Here is a 22231-nt window from a genome sequence, read left to right on the forward strand (position 1 = left end):
GATTTATCCGGATGTCTCTGCCCAGAGACAGCCACTGGTACTGCAGCTCTGAGCTCTGTCCCAGCACACCGCAGGTACCACAGCGTGAAACTCCACTACAGGGGTGTCCTGAAACTGTTGGGGTACTGACATCCCCAGCTACAAACAGCAGCTGTGCTGTGTTAGGAAAAGAGTACATGGTTTTGTCGTGGATTTCTACCAAGCTTGCAAAGCAGAGGTAATCTCAGAGGTAATCTCAGAGTCTGGAGATGATTAAAGAAAAAATAAATAATCGTTTTTCTCCTTTAAGAAAATTGTCATTTTCAATCTTGTGCACAAGTAATGACTCGACTCCAGTCTGTTCTTCATGCCGTTCCCCAAAGACACCAGGGGAAAGCTGTGGTCATGTTTACCCAGGAAGGTTTTGCTAATCAAAACAACACGGTGGCAGAGATTTAATTACACTGTCAAGATCCTGCCTGGAAATCCTTATTCCATTATAATACAGCTCCCAGCCAGAAACTGACCTCTCCTAGGAAGAGGCTGAGAAAGCAGCAGTGCAGTCTCTTACCAAGAAGGATGCCATTAATAATTGGTTTGTATCCTGCACAGGGACACCCAGAGAAATCTTCTCCATCCCAGACTTGATGCCTTCACATCCTGCTTACTGTTCCCTCCCTACTTCCATTATCCAGAGCTACTGCCATTTTCTTTCTCTCTCTCCATTAACAGGACTGGAGGGACCCAGATTATTTCAGCTGTGCCAATCTAAGTGCTCCTGTGCTGTCTGCATGTGCCACATCCTTCCTCACTGTTTTGTAGCAGTGCTTGGAAGAATCTTGGAAGAATCTTGTTCCAGATGAGCTCCAGTGCTGGAGAGGTGCCCAGTCCCCTACCAGCACCTTCTAGCAGACCAAATGGAACAGATCCAACCTCCAAAAAAAAAACCTGTAAGACAAACTTCTCTCAAACCTGTTTTATTTTTCTAAATTGAAGTGAGGCAAAGGAACCATACAGCTTGATTATAGAACACTGTTAAGAGTTTAAAGTGTAGAAAACTTACTGACAAAGAGAAAACCTTGTAAGTTTTTCAGCCACTCCTAGAAACCAGCAAATCCCATCTCTATTTTCAAAGAGAACTACTGAAATACTGCTGGGTTACAAACCTTCTGAAGAGGAAAAAAAAACCCAGCCAAACACAAAAAAATCCAAAACCCCACAACAAACCCCAACCTGTTTTCCCCTAACAGTATTTAAAAGGAATGCACAGCTACACCACAGGCATCTGTTTGCACCCATTTACCTCCAGAGGGAAAGAGCTCTGTCAGGAATTGGTTCAGAACTCACATGGAGATGTTGTTTCCCTTGGGACCTGATGTTACCATGAACACATTTGCAGCTCAGGTTGTTCTGGGCTGCAGCCTGTGCAGGACACTGATCCCTCTTCCTTTCTCCCCTGTTTCATGTTCATACAGCCAGGCACAACCCTGAGAGCAAAACTCTCCTTACATTTCAATATGGTGTTCCTCATTCTAGTTGAAGCATTTGAGTGGCAAGACCTGTAGTATTTTTTTATGTATTTAAATACATAAATGTGCAAAAATCCAGAACTTCAAAGAATTTTAATTATACCTGTGCTGGCAAATCAAACACAGTGACAGGCCAGAAAGTTCCAAGACTCAGGCATGTCCCATTTGTCATGTGGCACAGCAGTGCTGTCAACTGGAGGATTGAAAGCACTTTTAGCAAATAGCAGGCAAAACAAATATAGTGGAAATAACCAGTTTTACCTAATTTTGCTCATGGGGGAAAGCTATACATATTTTAAACTAATTTGCCTGCTTTCCCCTTTCTGTATATGGACACTTGTCCATATACACCCCACATTAATGTTATGCAGCCTTATCTATAGGGGTTTGATACAGCCCTGCTGATAAACAGCAGTGTCACACAACTTTTGGCAGGCAACTTCTCAGCTAAAATAACTGACTTGTCAGAAAATTACTCCACTTCTTCACTGTTTTTGCCAGTAGAGTGGTTATTTAGGGTGTCAACTTCTTCACTCCAATGAAAGACTGCTCTATACCTATGTGAAGGGTCTTATCTGCATATAAAGTAAGCCCACATGGCTTGGCCAGAAGATTTTTTTTACTTTTTCCAAGCAAATTCCTCCTAATCTCAATGAACAGGCAGTTTATAAGCTCCTCTATTTTCATATCTGGGTTGGGTGCAAGTTTTACATACCTGCAACAGGTAACAAAAGACCTAATACAATTTAAGACATAATGATAACAATGTAAGAAAAAACCCAAACTGTTTTAAAATAAAAAATAACTCTTGAAAAAAATGGATCCCAAGAACAGACCTCGAGAAAAGAAGAAGGAATTTACTTTGAAAGAAAGGACATTATTGTTTCTATTCAACAATGGGTTTACCTGTCACTGTAAACATAAGGAGCTTTTGTTGACACTTCTGCATGGGAGTGGCCCATGTGGACATCTTAAAATACCCAGTCTGAGCTCACCAAGTTGCCAGCCTGAGGCTGGTATAAGGTTCTTCCACAGATAATTACACCTGATTTTGATTTTCAAGCTTTTGTTGAGAAAGCAAATCCTCAGAGTAGAAGGATGTCATCTGAGCCACAGCTTTATCTGTGGGAAAGCCATTGCTGTCACCTCTGCAGTTCCCATCCTTCTGTGGATCACTTTCCTCTTTTAATTCCATGACTGGTCTGATCAAAAGACCATCTTCATTCATTCTGTACTCTTTTACTGCTTTCTTCTGCCTCTGCTTCTGGGTGGCTGCCAGCTGATGCAGCTCCTCTGGCAGCTCCATGCAACTGGGCTGATAAGGGAAAGAGAAAAGAAACAGAAAAAAAATCAAAACAATACATTTGCACACACACACACACACACACACACGTTCTGCTTGTGTTAGCACCAGATAAGAGCTCCCTCTATCAGGCAATGGAACAGAACAATCATCTCTTGTTAGATCTGGGGAATGTATCAACTACTTGCTTACACAAACAATACTGCAGAGAAGAGTTCCCTCCCCTCTCTTTCTTTGGAATGAAAATTAAATGGAAAAATAGTAGACTTGCATTTATTGTTTATTCCTTCGTTATGAAGATGTTCCAGATTTAAGTGGTATTTCACATATAGGACTTAAATGTCTCCTGAAACACCTTTTCTGCATTATGAAATTGTTGTGAATACCAACAGGAGGGATAATCACTTCATGTTTGCTTGTAAGAGCAAAGGCAGCTTTCCCAGCTTGTCATTAGAAATCATGGTTTTCTCTCCTGTAAGAAAACCCCTACGTGGAAAAAGTCAACATAATTAACAAATCAACAAAACAGCTGCTTAGAATGTACATTAAGGGAGATGGACTCCTTGATTTAGTCCTGAGCAGTGCATGGGACACTGTTCAAAATGTTCCATTTGTTCCTTAAATGCTCAGCAGCTTTTTAGGAACAATTAAATAATAAAAAAAAAATTCCACATTTATGTTCAGGTGTAGTAAGCAGAATTACACAAATAAGGAAACTTGATAAAAAGTTGTAAGAGGCAGTCAAGCAAATTCAATCCTAGCAGGCAGCATGGAGACAACTTCAAGACAAAATGCAACCAGTGTAAAGTAAATGTTCCCTGACAGCCAAAAATCACAGAAAGCATTAAATGAAACTGGCAGGACTAGGCTTGGAGAATGGATACTGTGAAGTTCCTTCAGGAAAGCAGAGCCACATTCAAATGAAGACAATGAAGTTACAGGGGGAAAAAAAAGGAGCCACTCCAGAATAATTTTACTAATTTTTACTAATATTTAAAATTTTACTTATATTTAAAAAATATCACAGAACCAATGAAAAAACCTTTAAACATGAGAGGAGCACAGAATATCAACTATGCTGCAGGGCCAAGTGATAAGAATACAAAAGCAGCATGGTAAAAAAGACAAATTTTTTTTCTCTTCTACATTTAGCATGAAAACATGTGGGGATTCCCACACCAAAACCATCCATTATGTACCCAGAATCTGTTTCAGATTGTCTCATGAATACTTAATATTGATATTCAAAATACAAAGAGCAAGGTAGATTTTACCCAGAATTCCTTAATAGTGGGGAAGATAAAAACTCTGAACTAGGAACTCTAGGAATCTTGCTTAAAACCTGCCTTGATACCCAGGGATTAGAAGATGGTGAATGTTAAAAGATCCCGGAAAAGATACAAGAAGCAACATGCTGCTACGTCAGATGTAAGTGTGAGCACAGTGGTAGAAAAACTAAGAACACCACAAGTAGACACAGAGCTGAGATGCACTGGAAAAGAATTCCAGCAGCTTTTGTAAACAGGAGCCATGCCTCACAAAATGTAGGTCTGGAAGTCTGCACAGATCAGAGGAAAGCTAAATAGTTCAGATAGGGTTACAGAAGAACAGAAGAGCAAGCACTTACTTGAAAACACCCCACCTTCAGTTCTGTTTAACCAGAAGAATGTAAATCCAGCTTTCTACAGTACTCTACAGTGAGAGGAAATCTACACCTTAAACCATTCAAAACTAAAATGCACAAAAATTCAGACTGTATGTTCACAATGATCAATATGTGTGCAGTCCCAACTCACCTGCTAATTAGGGAAACTGGTTCAGGAAAGCAATTATATGTAGCCAGTGAAGAGAGTTTATTCCATCATGTGTCAGGAACATGTTATCTGCTATTATACCCTACACTGCACCTTATCTACTGCAGCTTCAGTGCATGGGGAGATCAGCTTGGCTGCACAGGGGTCCTAAAGCACCATGGTCCTACAGCTCTGCTTGTGAACTATCACTACTCCAACAAGAAAGCACCTCTACCAGAACATTTCCTTCCTTAACTGAGGGGTTTCCAGGCTATGTTTGTTTCTTTGAATCCTAAACATCAGAATGCAGCTGCATTTACCAACACACAGTATTAAGCTACAAGGGGTTACATATTTAACACATACAGCTCCTTCACTAACCCTTCCCTAGTGACAGCTGCACAGAAACCCATTTTAGTTGATGCTTGCACAAGAAAAACTACTCCTCACAGCTTTGCTGAAAATGGAGGAAACTGCAGAGACCTTCAGGGTGGGAAATTTGTGTTGAGTTCTCCCTCTCAGCAGGAGGGAAGATTATCAGTTTGAGAAATATGCTGAAGGGGGAAGCTGAGGGGTTTGATAATGAAGCACTGGGGATGGGCAGTTACTGGTTTGCACCTGGTTTGAGGGTAAAACTCAAGATGCTTAGGAGGGAGTGCCCACTTTTCAGAAGACTCAACTACTGCTTGCAGACAATGACAGAAGAAGCCACAGAAAGTGACAATATATATTTCCAGAACTTCCAGGATCAATGACATGCCTTTCTTTTTGTTTTTTTTTTCCCTCAAATTTCCAATTCCTTCTGTTCTCCCAGTACTACATCAACAAGGATATTGAATTATTATTTTTGGCTGCTGTGGAATACTGGCAATACTTTACTGTGGGGATCAACTGCTAGGATGCATGACACCCATCTTTTCTGCAACCTTTTCCCAAAGGAAGCTCTAATCCATGGAGTTGCATCCAGCCACCTTGTTATCCACCTGGCATACCAGCTCATGGGCCAGCTCCCTGGTACATCTTCTATTACTGCTAAAACACCTATCAAATGACAAATGGCTGTGTTTGGCTGTCCAAAAATAAGGTGGAAGTCTTGCTGGAACAGCTATCCACTGGCTGATCATAAGGACTGTTTCTTTGTAACTTCCAGCAAAGCATCTGAAAGATTAAGGGGAAGAGATGATGGCTGAAAACAGAGTGAAACCACCAGTGGCTGCAGCAATTGTTCATGTAAATTATGGCACCCAAGTTAGAGACCAAACCATTTGCACAAAATATGGAACTGCTGCTTTCTCTGCTCTTACCAGAACACTGCTGTAAAAGCAATAAACTCTCATTAATTTTCATTCCTACCAGCTTGTCTATAGCCTCTGACAATCTAGGACTTTGTTCCCACAAAATTATTTATGAAAACTTGCCTGAAGTAAAGGGAAAGTACAAGCTACTGTTGGAAAAATCTGTAACAAACCCCACACTAATCATCCATGTTCAAGAAACAAAACAAAATTAAACACAGGTACATGCAATTATGCACAAGTCTGAAATCAAGCACTCCTGAATATGGCAAAGGGATGGTCTGACCCTAGCAGCAACTCTGCATTTATCCAGAAAGTTCTTCTAGTATCCTGCCACTAACAGGGCCTGTTGGACCACACAAAAACACTGAAGAACAAGAGATGCACGTGGAAAACTGACTGCAGAGACTGTTCATACAGAGCCCAAGGAAGGTGGTGACAATTCCATTCATCACTCTTACACACACTTGTCTCTCCTCAGCTCTCAGGGGCTTGGCTTCTACTCCATCATCATGCATTTCTGCTTTTTCTGGGTGCTGTTTCAAAGAGGAGGAAAAGCAGGGTCTGCCTGAGATCTGCTCCCAGAGGCTGACCCTGCTGATGCCACAGGAGAGCTGAATCTGCCCCAGCTGTCATTATTCAACATTATTGGTCATTACTCAGCATTATTCAATTCACACACAAAAGCCAAGGCACCTTTTTCACCAAATATATCCTGATACTGCCCAAGGTGATGCACGAGTGTAAGTTGTGACAGTGTAAAAAGGGAAAATTCTTCAGTGTAAAAAGGGAAACAGTTCAGTACAAGCATTTTCCAGGTAACTTTCAGCTGCTGCTCCACAAAATGCAAGAAGGAATAACACAAACCTAAATCATAGAATTGACTGGGTTGGAAGGGACCTCAGAGATCATCAAGTCCAACCCTTGATCCACTCCCCCCGTGGTTCCCAGCCCATGGCACTGAGTGCCACATCCAGTCTCTTTTTAAATATCTCCAGACACGGAGAATCCACTACTTCCCTGGGCAGCCCATTCCAATGTCTGATCACCCTCTCCGTAAAGAAATTCTTTCTAATCTCCAACCTAAACCTCCCCTGGCACAACTTGAGACCCTGCCCTCTTGTCTTGCTGAGAGTTGCCTGGGAAAAGAGCCCAACCCCCCCCTGGCTCCAACCTCCTTTCAGGGAGTTGTAGAGAGTGATAAGGTCTCCCCTGAGCCTCCTCTTCTCCAGCCTCAACACCCCCAGCTCCCTCAGCCCTTCCTCACAGGACTTGTGCTGGATCCCTTCACAGCCTCCTTGCTCTTCTCTGGACCTGCTCCAGCACCTCAATCTCCTTCCTGAGCTGAGGGGCCCAGAATTGGACACAGGACTCAAGCTGTGGCCTCACCAGGGCTGAGTCCAGGGGCAGAATCACTTAGTGATGGACAAACTTAAGCAGTAAAGATCCATGAAAGTGCAGTACAATAAATGGAATGGCAGGAAGTATCCTGACTGCTACCTCATTCTGAGAAACAGATCTGAATAAAGGCTTTTGATTCAGGGCTTAGCCAAAAAGGATAGAAGTTGCACAAACAAAGCTCCCCTTCCACCCCTTTTTTTTTTGTCCTGAAAGCAGATTTAGCTGAACTCATCAATTTGCAAAGGATTTCCTTAACTTTGTTAACCTTATCAGTGAAGAAACTGAAGCAAGAGACCAGATTTAACTAAACCAGACTCCATATTTGGAGTTTAAATATGTACTGCAAGCAGATTTTAAATAAAATAGAAGAAACTTTCACTTGTGTGATCTTCTCATAACATTTAGAAATAAGAAATTATGAATAATGAAATGACAGTGAGAATGGCTACCTGTACTATCCATACTAGAAGATTTCTAAAGCAACTGCAAGAAGTATGATTATCAGATGTAATATTTAACAGATCTTCAAAATGCCACTTGAAATGCTCAGGATTGGATTAATTCCCTGGCTAATCTTACAGAATAAATGGATTTATAAAAGGATTGGTTTCAGTAACCTGGGTACCACTTTTTAAAAAAATCTACAAGCAATCTAGTGCAAAAGAGAATTTGTACTCTTCACTTCAACAGACTGTTTTCTACTTTGTGTCATGCTTACTTTTGAATGCATTTCACATTGGAAATTTAGATGTTAAACTCATTTTTTTTCTCTGAACAACCTTCTTTTTTTTTTTAGCTGTCCACTGAAGAGAAAAAAAATTTTCACATATGACCTCTTCCATCATGAAGCAACTATGACCTCTTGTGGTTATTTAAACTAATCTTCTTCTAATCCTCAATAATGGGATTTACTGCTCTGTGCCCTTAAGCAATTCCCAAAGGATTCAAGCATATGCTTGAGTGCTTTGTTAAAACAGGGCAAAGAAAAAGACAATTTCTTTCATAAAGACAGACCTGCATTCTCTTTTTCTAATAAATATTTCAAGACAAAAAATGCAAAAATGAGGTGGTAACAGATTTTAATCATGTAAATTCAGTCTCTTGTTCATCCTCTCAAAAATGAGGATGTTTGATCATTCACTTTTCATCTGAATTTAATATCAGCAATATCTTACAAAGCTATTGCAAGCCCTCCTAAGATTACTTGAGAAGGCAGAAAAAGCCCACAATATCACTACTTGTTTAGTTTGCATGGACCTTTGCTTTTCATTAGTGCAGGATGATGAGTTCCTTAACCAAAAATCTGATTCCACTGCCATGCTTTAATAATTAGCAAGCAGTTAAAGAAGTGTCCACCATACAAGAGCCACTCCAAGATATATGGGTATTCACTACTACTGGTTCTATGTAATCAAAAATGAAAAGTCTTAATTTTTTTTTTAGATAACACAGGTGAAAATAAATTAAGTAGATAGTTCAGAGATGCCTTTACAGAAATAAAAATCTTTGGCAAACAAGAGAGAACACTTCTCAGAAACAGACAGTATATGCAGAAGAGCTCAGCAGTAGTGACAACAGAGCAGGAGAAAAACAGAACAAGATTTGGGGACTAAATGCTCTTACCAAACAAAGCAACCCTGGCAGCTCCACGTACCAACACTTTACAACTCCTCATGCCCTCACACACACACAGAGCTGCTCCTGAGCCCAGACAGTCTCACATTAAACACAAGGACTGTGTAGCTGTGCCCATGCCTTAACAGCTGCATCTCACCACCCAAAACTCTAACTTGAGGTGGATTTGTGCCAGTGGACTAAGATGAAACGCAGTGAGGTGGATACAGACATCATGACTGTGCACCAGAAACAAGGTACATAAAGTGGGGTGCACAGTTGCAGAAAAGGAAGCTCCTGCAGCTATGTCCTCCAGTGTTTATCCACCAGAACCTTAGATCAGATTACCAGAGAAACAGACAAGGCCATACCTACCTTTGTGCTCCTCAGGTGAACTCCAGAGCCAGTCTGGTAAGTAAGTAAATAATCATGTACTACAGCTGTCAGGTCAGACATCAAGGTATCCATTAGAGATGAGTGGAGCAGCAAAAGGCACAGAGCCTCCAGAGCAAGTGCTTTAAGCAGAGAAGCTGGAAGGGGTCTCAGGAACCATTTGTCAGGATTCTCCTGTATATCCCAATGCAAATGAAATCTGTTATTTAAGTAGCAGAAATTATAACTAAGCTTTTCATCACTGTATTTTGCAGTATACAACAGATCTCCCAATGCTGGTATCTATTTTTAGAGCTACTGAATGCTTGCAGCTTCTAAGGCCAGCTGTGGAGGAGGGACTGTTTCTTTTTTTTTCTTTTTTTTTTAAAAAAAATACAAAAACAGAAAAGAAAAAAAAAAGAAAAACCACCAAGAAACCCAACACACACCTATTCCAGCATTTAATGCTAGATTCTCTCTTGCCCAGCTCTGAAACTAGGTTGGATTGCTAAGAGCTGAAAGATCTAAAGAAAAAAAAAACTCCCATCAAGGGCAGGGAAACAGATGGGGATAGTAACATCTTCAGCCATCACAACTGGAATCAGAAGAACAGGAAATTAAGTCCCAGTTAAGCACCACGACTGTGATAATCTGAGCAAAACCATCACTGCAGAGAGGCTTCTACTGGTACTTACCACACACATATTACACACTCATTTTCCACTTTTTTTTTCAGGCCAGTGGAGGATTTGGTCTGGCTTTTCTGGTTTCACTGGCATAGAATCATACACTCCATTTTCTTTGCAGGAAAGCTGCATTTTTGAGAAGGCTGCAGCACCTCATTTGGTGGGAACAGAGTGGAAAATATATTTTGTTTTAATTTGTGGCCAGCCATGGTGAGTTTCCATAGTGATTGAGGTCTGTGGCAGTTTGGGGTTAGCCAGGTGCTAAGAGCCAGGGCAGCTGATCCATGCTGACCAACAGAAGTATTTTGTACCATAAATGTCACATTTGCTATAAATAGGGAAGTTTACCAAATATTTGGCTTTTCCTCAATGCTGCCATCATCCTTGGAGGGCCTCACCTGTCCTTCTGCCTCTGAGGGGCATCCTGGTTGCTGTCACCATTTGCTCTTGCTGGAGCTGTGGTGCTCACAGGTGTTTGACATTTGGCATTCACCAGAGTGTGCAGGTCGTGACCACTGTGTGGTCTGAGTATAACATTGTGTCCTTTGTATTGGTATTTTTAAATTATTATTATTATTTTACTAAATCTGCTTCTATTTCAACTAATGAGTCTCCTTTCCCTTTCCCAACTCCCCATCTTGGGTGGGAGGGGATCACTGGGAGGTCATTGATGTAACAGATGGCTAAATGAAGACATAAACTAAGGCAGGGATACTGCCATTTGCTTTAGATTTGCCATGATGGCTTCTCTAAATTGAAAATTTCAGGTGCACTATTAGAATTCCAAAATTTATGTAAGATTAAAACTGTGTTCCAAGTTTCACTGATTTGCAGTGTCAAATAACATTTAATCCAAGCTTTTGAAAAAGATTAAGTCTATGAGCAGGTAATACAAAAAAACCCACTCAGATTTGCACAGGAAATTACCAAAAGAGTATGAAGACAGAAAAAAAGTGTTCTTGTTGGACAGAGCTTGTTCATGAGCCTACCTCTATAGTAAAGTCTGATTAAGTATCTACTTCCCATATTTAATAGCATCTTTGGAAGTTTTCTGCCCCCTCAGAGTTCACTTTAGGGCCAGTTCTGTTCACTACATTTATCAACCATCTCAGTGCAGAAGTGAATGCCCCATTAACAGGTTTGCTGATAATACCAAACTAGGAGGTGCTGCTGACTGCCTTGAGGGACAAGAGGCTTTGCAGAGGGATCTGCATCAATTGGAGCACTGGACTATGATTAATGGGATGAAATGTAACATGTAGAAATGCCAGGTTCTGCACCTGGGACAGAGTAATTCTGAGCAAAAGTGTAACTTGAGAGAGGCAGCCCTGCAGAAAAGGAATCTGGGGGTGGTTTTACTCACTGTATGCAGCTTTGGTGGTGCCCCACCTTGAATACTGTGTGCAGTTCTGGGCCTCACAATTTAAGAAGGATGTGAAAATATTTAAATGTTTCCAGAGGAGGGCAACAAAGTTGATGAAGGGCCAGAAGGAATGTCCTATGAGGAGCAGTTGAGGACTTTAGGCTTGTCTAAATTGGAGAAAAGCAGGTTGAAAAGCAACCTCATGGCTCTCCACAGCTTCCTGGAGAGGGGATGTGGAGAGGGAGGTGCTGATCTCTTCTCCCTGTTATCCAGTGATAGGACATGGTGGGAATGGGTCAGAGGTGTGCCAGGGGAGGTTTAAACTGGACATTCAGTTGCATTTCTTTACCCAGAGGGTGGTCCCTGGAACAGGCTTTCTAGAGAGGTGGTGGCTGCCCCAAGGCAGTCAGTGTTTAAGAGGCATTTGGATAATGCCCTTAATAATATGGTTTAACTTGGTCAGCCACAAACTGGTGAGGTAGTTGGACTTCATGCTTGTTGTAGGTCTCTTCCAACTGAAAGTCTGTTCTATTTATCCAGCTTACATTCCCCAAATCTTTGGAATGTGTGGCCCATTAAGTTTGAGCTATTAGGAAATATCAGCACAAGTACTTCTGCCAACTAAAGCTTGCATCTGCCTCCCAAGTCATGCTTACAAAATGTCCTTAACTACAGCAACTTCACCACCCCATAGTGCCATGCTCTTAAAATGAACAAAAAACTGACAGAGACATCTCAGGATGGGGGCAAAGCACAGCTCCCTTACTACTCTCTCCTGAGAAACCCTGAGCACTCAACACAAGCATCCACAATCCCACTCAGAAGGTGCCTCACTGAATCACTCACTGAAGCCATCTGCTGCCTGCACTTGATGCTGGCAAGCCACGTGGAAGGTATCTTCAAGTGCTGCATCAAACACTCCTGGAAGGAGCAGACACGGTGTGGAAGGAAACCTCCAGTTGCCATTGAGAACTGCAGAACATCAGCAACCTGTGATGGGAGGCACCAACAAGCCATGAGCAGCAGCTGTCAACCCAAGGCAGAGAATGGGGAGGTTTGACAGTGGGGATGCATGTTAGTAAAGTCCACTGCACACAAACTAATTGTAATTTTGACTGCATACAGCTGCAGAGTTAGTAATGTTACCCCTTTAAGCTATAAAGTTACATAAAAAGAGGTCCCCTGCATCTTTTAGGAATGACTTGTAAGTTTTATACTCTATTAGTCTAGGAAGAAAGAAAAGAAGAAATGAAGGAAGGGAAGAAAGGAAAAAAGAATGGAAGGAAAGAAGAAAAGAAGGGAAGGGAGGAAGGGAAGGGAGGAAGGGAAGGGAGGAAGGGAAGGGAGGAAGGGAAGGGAGGAAGGGAAGGGAGGAAGGGAAGGGAGGAAGGGAAGGGAGGAAGGGAAGGGAGGAAGGGAAGGGAGGAAGGGAAGGGAGGAAGGGAAGGGAGGAAGGGAAGGGAGGAAGGGAAGGGAGGAAGGGAAGGGAGGAAGGGAAGGGAGGAAGGGAAGGGAGGAAGGGAAGGGAGGAAGGGAAGGGAGGAAGGGAAGGGAGGAAAGGAAGGGAGGAAAGGAAGGGAGGAAAGGAAGGGAGGAAAGGAAGGGAGGAAAGGAAGGGAGGAAAGGAAGGGAAGGGAGGAAGGGAAGGGAGGAAAGGAAGGGAGGAAAGGAAGGGAGGAAAGGAAGGGAGGAAAGGAAGGGAGGAAAGGAAGGGAGGAAAGGAAGGGAGGAAAGGAAGGGAGGGGAGGGAGGGAAGGGGAGGAGGAAGGGGAGGGAGGAAGGGGAGGAGGAAGGGGAGGGAGGAAGGGGAGGGAGGAAGGGGAGGGAGGAAGGGGAGGGAGGAAGGGGAGGGAGGAAGGGGAGGGAGGAAGGGGAGGGAGGAAGGGGAGGGAGGAAGGGGAGGGAGGGAGGGGAGGGAGGGAGGGGAGGGAGGGAGGGGAGGGAGGGAGGGGAGGGAGGGAGGGGAGGAAGGGAGGGGAGGGAGGGAGGGGAGGGAGGGAGGGGAGGGAGGGAGGGAGGGAGGGGAGGGAGGGAGGGAGGGAGGGAGGGAGGGAGGGAGGGAGGGAGGGAGGAAGGGAGGGAGGAAGGGAGGGAGGAAGGGAGGGAGGAAGGGAGGGAGGAAGGGAGGGAGGAAGGAAGGGAGGAAGGAAGGGAGGAAGGAAGGGAGGAAGGAAGGGAGGAAGGAAGGGAGGAAGGAAGGGAGGAAGGAAGGGAGGAAGGGAGGAATTAATTATTGTTAGGTGATTCATCACAAGGAATAAACACTTGCATCAAGTGGCCAAAACCAGGGATGAAAAACATTTTTCAAATTATGCAGGCAGTATCCCATCTAATCCAGACTTCTACATTTCATAGCTTCTAGGGGCAAAAGGCCAAACTAAGATCAGAAAGAGACTCAGAGAATCCTCCACTGTATAAAGCTTAGTATGTAGCCCAAATAGGGCTTTGGAGAGTTACTACAGGCAGTCATATCTATGAAATAAAAGTCAGTATACAGGCCAGGACAAATCAGTTATACACACTGATGCAGAACATATTCATGCCCATTGTGAAAAATCACAGAACATAACACAATTGCTTTCTCAAAAGTCTCTAATTCTCCTGCCAGCAGTGCAACATTAGCTACTAAAACCACCAGGGCCAGCACCAGCAAAAACATATTTTTGTGCTAACCTAGTTTGTTCTCTCACTTCCAACACTGTTTCCCAGTGACGGATACCTGTAACCTGAGTGTTTTTCTACAACTGTGAGAAGGACAGAAAGAGTAACAAAGAATATAAAGCACAAGCTGACCTGGCTCCTGTTTAAGTCACAGTAACCTCAGGTTGTGCCAAGTTTGATCAAAATCACTGATAATACATCTTATAAAATAACCCAAGCAATAAACCTGCTGTTAATATTAGATAGTAAGGATCTTTTTAAAATGGGTCTACACAAGAATCTAAATGATCTATGATCAGTCTTGCCAGCTGCTTCTTTTTAGCTGGGACAAAACCACTACATTTACATAGCTCACATTCTAGTGTAGTAAAACCTTCTCTGAGAGAATGCCCTGAACAAAGCTGAAGTGTCTCTTGCTGAAACTTTGATTGCCAATCAGATTATCTGAAGGGTACCTGTGTATCAAAGACATTGGAGAGAAGGACACCATACTGGTGAAAGAGGCAGTCTGAGATCCAGCGGCAGTCGTGCATGATCTAAAGCAAGAGAAAGCTGTCAAATTTGTGTCCAACTGCAACTTTTTTGGTGTTGCTAGATTATATAAGTGACCTCAGCCACTGCAAATGTCCTCACATATTCTGTAGCCTTACCTTCAAGATGTTTTTATCTTCAAGCACCATTTGTAACCCATTTTTGAAAGCCTGAGGTCCCAGAAGGAAGATATCAAAGAGAAAAATCCGGCTCTTTGTTGCCATCTACAATGCAGTTGCAGAGAAAATGAGTGAGGGACAGAAGAAGAATGGATTTCAAAGCAGTAGGAAATGCCCTGTTGCTCACAAGGCATCATTTCCTATATACAGGCATATGCTGGGAAGAGCAGGTTTAGTTTCCTTAATCCTAATTCATGAACAAACCTTGTTTTTTCCAGAGGTGCTCAGAAACTCTCCCAGTAATTAGAAATAACAACCCAGTAGTTTGCTATACACAGTCAAATGCACCATTTTGAGACATACCAAAAGCAAACTCTATGCACAATACTTAAAATAAATTCCCACACCTATTACAGTGACATTTTGAAAGAAAATTCTTGTGCCTGTGACATTCCTTTCATTCTCAAAGACCACTATCAAAAAACGCTGTTTTCAATCTGAGCATTTCAAACAGGATATAAAATTTAGGTTTTGCCTATGTTCAAAATGGTAATGATTTAAGAAAAGTTGTTATTTGAAAGCAATTTAGCCATACCAAGGCAAATATTTTGTAGACATTACTGCATAAATGAGCTGAGTTTGAAGCACAAACTCCCACACAAGTTTTTGTTTGGGAAAAACCCACTCACTTTCAAACCTGTTAAAAAATAAACTCAGATAGATTTTGAGCAACCATATTCTCCTTTCTACACTTCTTTTTCAGATGCTGATAACATCACAGCTAATTAAGATACTGTATCATTGTCAGATTAGGTCTTGCAGGTTTTCAATAGGTAACAGCTGTACTTGTGTAACACCTCTACCTGTACACAAGTGCAAAAAGATGGCAAAGTATGTTACATCATTATATACAAAGCTATACATTATGTACAAGTTATTATATTTTTATTATATTTTTAATATATTTTTATTTTTTATATTTTATATTAATTATATTTTTATTATATAAATATATCACATACAAGTAATTATTATATTGCCTTACAATAGCATAATTCTTTCTGTAACACTTTTTATTAAATAACTGATCTGTCTGGAAGAGTATCATATTCCTTACCACACCAGCTATGTAAGTAAGTTTTAAACACAAGCTATTCCCCTATTATGCCTCTGTTTAATGTCACATTTTGGGAAATACTTGCCTCTTACCTCAAGCAATGAGAGTTTACCATGACGACACAAATTAAGACCTTCTCCTGCTACACTGACAACACTCTGCTGTTTTAGGTGGAGTATCTAGTCAAAAAACAAAACAAAGCAAAAAAAAAGGAATAAAAAATAAAATTAAAAGTGCCAGAGAATGATAGGCAGAGGGCCAAACACTAAAATGAAATTTTTCTGGCCATGATCTGTATTTAAAAATGGAATACCAAAAGCACAACAAATCTTATGTATAGGGATCCAGGAGAAATAAACAAGATTCAGTCCATTATAGATAGAGTTGAAAATTCCACAACTTAGAACATCAATGATAAATTTAGCAAAGATTATGGACAACTAAAAAACACAGACTCTCTGGATCTCCTACCAGAAAATTATCCTAAGTAGGTTTTAGGAACTTCCTTAAGATTACATAAATAATATGTTCCCTTCAGTTAAAAAAAGATAACTCATTTATTTCCCATGGTATAAAAGAAAAACCTATTACTGTCACAGACATAGAAATTTTTCAGACAGTTGAGATAAATAAACCTGTAATGCACATGTAGCATGAGGCATAAACAGAAATAAAAAGCCAGTTTCTTTTCTAGCAACAGCTGTCTGTGAGCAGGGAAATCTTTTCCTGTGGGGAAGAGGTTTTTCCTCTGTATGTGAAATAGAAATACCATGGTATGAGGCCAAATGTCAACTGGTGTTACTGAAACACAAAATGGCATGGAGAACCCATAGTATTGATGGTCTAATTCAGGATCTAAAAATGGTATTAAATTTAATAATAAATCTATCATTGGCTCCAACTTCTACCAAGTCCACTTATGTTGTTATACATGATTTAAGAGAAAAAGGTCCAGGAATGTCCAGAGATCCAAACACCTACCAAAATGACACAATGAATTCCCTCTCCTAATGCCAACTAACACTCATGCTGTTCCCTTCCTAAACAAACTAATTATTCATTAAATAGTAATACTGATCCTTCACCCCAGCCACTGGTGACAGAAGCTGAAAAAAAGGAACTAACAGACACGAGTGCAGACTCACATCCAGTCACTGCAAACTCACATGCACTGCAACCTCTCCCTGCAGGTTTCCACACTTTAAATGGACTTGGATGCCACCAGAGGTATTATTTCTACTTGAATTAAAGAAGCCAGTAACCACCTATACTCAAATTTCACTGCAGTATGCAAAAATGATTTCCAGTGTAAGATCCTAAAAAAGAAGTGCTCAAAAATCTGGATGGATCCACACCTCATGGCTCTAATGACAACCAGAATAACCCAGGTTTAGAAGTCATATACACTGTGCAAGAGCTCTCATCAGTACTTACTGCTGAGCCAAATTTCTGCTGGAAACAATCAACAACTGTGTACTCCACACTCTCTTCTTCCTTCTTCTCTAAAAGGAAGAAAAAACAATTGTTACCTTTGTACAAAGTACATGTTTTAGTTTTATAATCACCCGTCTGGTGTAGCTGTTCAGTTCTCCTCTCTCCACTTCCTGAACACACCCAACATGTTACTGAACTGTAATTCAAAATGTATGGTCTAGAGCATGAAAAAAAATTCTGGTTTTTGACAGAAACCCTCAATCTTTTAAAGTGAGTTATGTGTTACTTTTTGTCATTATTATGCATGGAAGAAAAAGGAAAGAGAGGGGAAGGGGGGAAGGAAGGGGGGAAGGAAGGGGGGAAGGAAGGGGGGAAGGAAGGGGGAAGGAAGGGGGAAAGGAAGGGGGAAGGAAGGGGAAAGGAAGGGGGGAAGGAAGGGGGGAAGGAAGGGGGAAGGAAGGGGGAAGGAAGGGGGAAGGAAGGGGGGAAGGAAGGGGGGAAGGAAGGGGGAAGGAAGGGGGAAGGAAGGGGGAAGGAAGGGGGGAGGAAGGGGGGAAGGAAGGGGGGAAGGAAGGGGGAAGGAAGGGGGAAGGAAGGGGGAAGGAAGGGGGGAAGGAAAAATGGAAGGAAAAATGGAAGGAAAAATGGAAGAAGGGAAGAATGAAAAGGAGAGTGAATGGAAGAGAGAAAGGAAGAAAGGACGAAAACATGAAAGGGAGAAAGGGAGAAAAGAAGCAAGGAAGCAAGAAAGCCACATTGTAGTATTTTTTTATCTTAACAATCTCTAACTAACAGATAAAGTAAGGTTCTCTTTAAGATACACCCCTATCTTTAGGTAAAAATGCACGTTAGTAATACGCATCTGTGACAACACAGGGACAATCTTCTAAACTCTACAATAGTGAATTAAAATATCATAAGAACACATTTTTAAAGGCTCTCCCAGATGACATGAGCCCTTGCTGATTTTCTCCTACACCACACGGGTCAATTCCTGTGCAGGTCTTGCACTGTTGTCACAGCTCTACAAGAACAGAACGAGCTTTTGGATCTGTACTTGGGTCTGTGTGTGAAGCAGGAACCACACAAGTAAATCAACACGAGCATGTGAGAGGCAGCACAGAAACCAAGAGCAAAAGTCTTCCTGAGCTCTGAGCTGTCTGTCGTGCCACATACATTTCAGGAACAAGAATAAGATTAAAACAATAACAATAAGGAGGAGTGCTCACTGGGCTGAAAAACTTTGATTTCTCCAAAAGATCAGCTGTGTTGCACAGCTGTTTTCACAGTTCAAGAGAGCCAGAGGATAAACATCCTGGAATGCAGATTCCAGGTTCACATCAGATCCTTCTGATGTGAATGTATCTGCAGGCAAAGAGCATGTCTGCAGATAACAAGCTCTGTACCCATCCTTCTGTGATCATTATTCTTTCAGAATACATCCTGTTCTGATAGAGGCAAACCAAGAGATTACAGCTGCTGGGAAAGATGTTGAAAACAAAGACAAACTCACTACATTGCTTCACTAAAACCTACATTACCTGAGGGGGAGTATTTTAACCTATTTGAGGCTCTGAGCTGGCTCTCCAGGGAAACACAAGGAGAACTCCATGGGCCACAACCTGCTTGTCCTGTGTCTGCTTGTTTGTTCCCTTCAGCAGCTGAAGTGCACCTGCAGGAGCAAGGCCACACACAGCACAGAAGTCATACATCACATATTCCACCAGCATGGACATTTTCATAAAGAAAATTACTTCATCTAATGCCATCTACTGGCATATAAACAATAAAAAATGACCTGTTACATGTGAAGCAACTTCCCAAACCAACGTGCATTGTTTTTAAAGATCTTCAAGCTACTCAACAATAAGCTTACTATGTACAAAACTACACATTTCACTTTCACATTTATTCTGAAAGTAAAAGGTGAAAGCAGAATCTGAACAGATGCTCACTGCAAAGGTCAGCAGTGGTTTTAAGGGAAGAAAGAGTTCAAAGTATAAATAATTAAGAACCACACAACTTAAATATCTGCAACTCTTTACACTGAGTCAATAATATTTTATTAATTAGTTAGCTACTGTAATTGGAAGGTGATTTTATAAAGTTCATCAATACTTAGAACAATTATAACTACCAAAACATTACTGTAATCAAATGGAAGTTATTAAATCTTACCAAATGGTAGCAAGACAAAAAAAAAAGCAAACATTCACCTGGTTGAAGATGTCACAACATGCTTCATTTCTGTGACAGGGCAGTCTGAGGTCAATACTACTTCACTGGGAAACAGGATTTATTAGTATAAATTTCCTTATATTAATATAAAAACATTCCATTATGATTACAAAGCTCCAATCATATACCTCTCTATCTCAACAGAATAAAGCCATTAAAAAAAACCTTTCTGACCAGCCTTTAGATGTAGCTGAAGAATCCTGTATCTAAAATTCTGCATTTAAAGGGCTAACACAGGCATCTGCTACTGAGGTTAAGTATATTCAAGCATGTGTGAACATAGGCTTACTTAACAGGGAGAAAAAAGATAAGGCAGCAGCATGAAAGAAGCACTGCTAGTTACAATTCTATGCGTTTTTAAATATATTTTAAAGATTCAGTCAACCCACTTTATTCCCACTCTTCTTAAGAGGAAGAATGAACTATTCAAATGTGATCTTGTGAGAAGACTCAAAGGAAAGCCATCTAGGAACATGGATCTGCAGGACTTTGTAACATTACTTTTACCAGTTTCCTGAAGTCACATTTATACCTGGTTTGAGAGCACCTGTACAAACCTAACCTGCCCTGTGCAACTGTCCTGGGACTGTTCTACCACAAAAGAAGTGCTCATGGGAACTCCTCCCTGAGACCACAGGCTGACAGGGAAATAGAGCAAACAGATTCTTCTACCTAGGAACACTAGTGGGAGGTAAAAGAAAGAAAAGATAAAAAAGCAAGAGAGACAAATTGTAAGCAGTAACTTCAAAGAAACTTTTACACAGTACAGGCCTTTCTGTCACCACCTTGCTCACCACTTGAGAGCAGAGAAATACAAACCTGGCACAGCTGAGTCTGAACATTAGTATTATACTAAATATATAGGTAGGGGCTCTACATTTTAGCAAGCACATCCCATCCCTTCTCCTACCATGAAAAGAAAGAAACATTTCTACATACTCAGAGGGCATTGCTGTTCTCTTCCCTGAATTTGGTTCATCCAGCAATTCCACTGCAATAGAAACAAAGAATTTATACTCCAGTGCTGAAAAGCAACTTTTAGACACCCGTTATCTCCCCAAAAAGGATAACTATAACCAATACTAAGCACTACAGGACATGGGCATAGATACAAAAAAAATATAAATTCAGAAGTATAAATTATTTTACATTCACTCTGATGTACAAGGCTATACAAAACAACTCACACCATTAGACTAGAAAAGGTGTCTTTCCAGAACTCTAGCCTTTAAACAAGACTAACAGGTTAGCATCCCACCTAAACCAAAGTCTGTACCAAACTACAATGAATTACTTTACAGACTATTACATATATAAAAAAGCAGACAGACACAAAAAAGGCAGAATGCAGTCAGTTAGTCCCTTGGTAAGTCCAGTAGTTGCCTTATTGCTATTTCACCCTCATCACTTTGCTCCTTGGCAAAGCAGATGCCAACAGAAAAGCACAGGATCTTTATACACTAGAAAATTTTTTCCTTAAATAATCCCAATTCTTATTACCAGTGAATCACTGAAAGGGGATCACATAAAGAGACCACGTAATACAGATGCTTTTCCTATTCAAGTAAAAGCAAAAGCAAGTTAACTAGAACTTTAAGCATAACTTCCCAGCAGAGTCTATTAGTGAAAAACTTCCACATTCAAGAACATACACCAATGACTTCAGGACATTAACAAGTAACTTGCCTTCAGGACACTAACAAGGGGCATGCTTATCTCATCTGATTACCTTCAGAGTTGTTAATTTCATTAGTGGACTTTACTCATTATGTATTTAATAAGCTTTAATGCAGTACACTTACAAAACCTTTGCAAAGTGGGGAATTATTTCACTGCTGGATAACTGGAATAAAATCTGTATGGCTGATATGACATTCTAATTCCTACTGACTTTAGAAAAAAAAAGATATGCAACTGAAAAATTCATCAGAATGATAAAAAGAATTAAAATGCTAAGCTCCAAGTTGGTATGATCCCTGTGCCCTGAAATGCTGTCAGAAGAGGCTCACCCCTGACTATTTCATGGCCAAAAAACATCTTTAGTCCTGGAGTGCTTCTGCCCGTTTCCAAGTTCTTCACTGAAATGAGGGGGGGAAAAAAAATACAGACATACATCAGGTTCCACTGTTTGTGGCAAAAACTTTTATCATTTGCAGAAAAAAGGCAGATCATAGGACCAGGTGGTGCTATTAACTAACAAAACAACAAATAATAATCAGATGGGTTAAGTGATAACTTTTAGTCTGCAGAAAAGGGTTTCTACAAGATGACTCCACCGAGCAGGAGACAAACCCGGGGTGCTTCCCCCCATCTCACAGGGGAGAGCACTGGCAGCTGCAGCTCTGTTTCACGTTTTATCCATCCCAGGGCCCATTTTGGCTCCCGGGAAGCACCCAGATGCCCACACAGACGCCCAGGGCAGTCAGTCACCCGCGCCTCTACCCTCCACGGCACCGGGCCCACGGCACCGGGCCCCCCGCTCCCCCCCCAGGCGCTGGAGTCTTCCGAGGGCCGGCGGGGCGCGGCCCTGACCGTCACGGCGGCGGGCCCCGACCTGACCGCAGGAGGAGGCTCCGCTCGGGGCCCAGGTGCTGCAGCACCCCCTGGAAGACGCCACATTTTAAGGTGACTTTAACGCTCCTCTCCAGGAAGGCACCGAAGTGCTCACTGCTGCGGGCCATGCCGCGGTACCGGGAGGCAACGGAGACGGAGCCACCGCGGCGGGACACCTCTGGAACCGAGCAAGAGAGGGGCCTCGGCGAGACACCGAGTCGCCGACCACGCCCCGAGGGCGGC

The 22231-nt window shown here is 41.7% G+C and overlaps 1 protein-coding gene across 4 annotated transcripts; it reads right to left on the reverse strand.

The window, feature by feature from the left end:
• Positions 1-944: 944 nt before the first annotated feature.
• Positions 945-22211, reverse strand: EXD1 (exonuclease 3'-5' domain containing 1). 4 transcript variants are annotated; one of them, XM_030452145.1, is made up of 12 exons: positions 21990-22211; positions 21445-21513; positions 20375-20426; positions 19414-19479; positions 18739-18869; positions 17198-17265; positions 15856-15942; positions 14647-14751; positions 14452-14532; positions 12182-12325; positions 9290-9481; positions 945-2823 (listed from the first exon to the last, which is right to left on the reverse strand). In XM_030452145.1, the coding sequence occupies exons 1-12, from the start codon at positions 22114-22116 to the stop codon at positions 2548-2550; spliced, it is 1398 nt and encodes a 465-aa protein (XP_030308005.1). In that variant the 5' UTR covers positions 22117-22211; the 3' UTR covers positions 945-2547. The 4 variants fall into 4 exon arrangements, with proteins under 4 accessions (XP_030308005.1, XP_030308007.1, XP_030308006.1 ...); XM_030452147.1 differs by having other exon boundaries at positions 947-2823; positions 22104-22164; XM_030452146.1 differs by lacking the exon at positions 21445-21513 and having other exon boundaries at positions 2323-2823; positions 21990-22185.
• Between the last annotated feature and the right edge of the window lie 20 nt (positions 22212-22231).

The sequence above is a fragment of the Calypte anna genome, chromosome 5A (assembly GCF_003957555.1).
Source record: "Calypte anna isolate BGI_N300 chromosome 5A, bCalAnn1_v1.p, whole genome shotgun sequence".
NCBI classification, from domain to species: domain Eukaryota; kingdom Metazoa; phylum Chordata; class Aves; order Apodiformes; family Trochilidae; genus Calypte; species Calypte anna.

What these genes read in the sequence shown, in the direction of transcription:
- EXD1 (XM_030452145.1), bottom strand. Translation starts at nt 22,116, where the DNA reads ATGGCCCGCAGCAGTGAGCACTTCGGTGCCTTCCTGGAGAGGAGCGTT. An exon ending in AGCAGAAATTTGGCTCAGCA is followed by an intron (nt 15,943 to 17,197) that starts GTAAGTACTGAT and finishes TTTTTTGACTAG; the next exon opens with ATACTCCACCTAAAACAGCA. An exon ending in GTAAACTCTCATTGCTTGAG is followed by an intron (nt 14,752 to 15,855) that starts GTAAGAGGCAAG and finishes ACTGCATTGTAG; the next exon opens with ATGGCAACAAAGAGCCGGAT.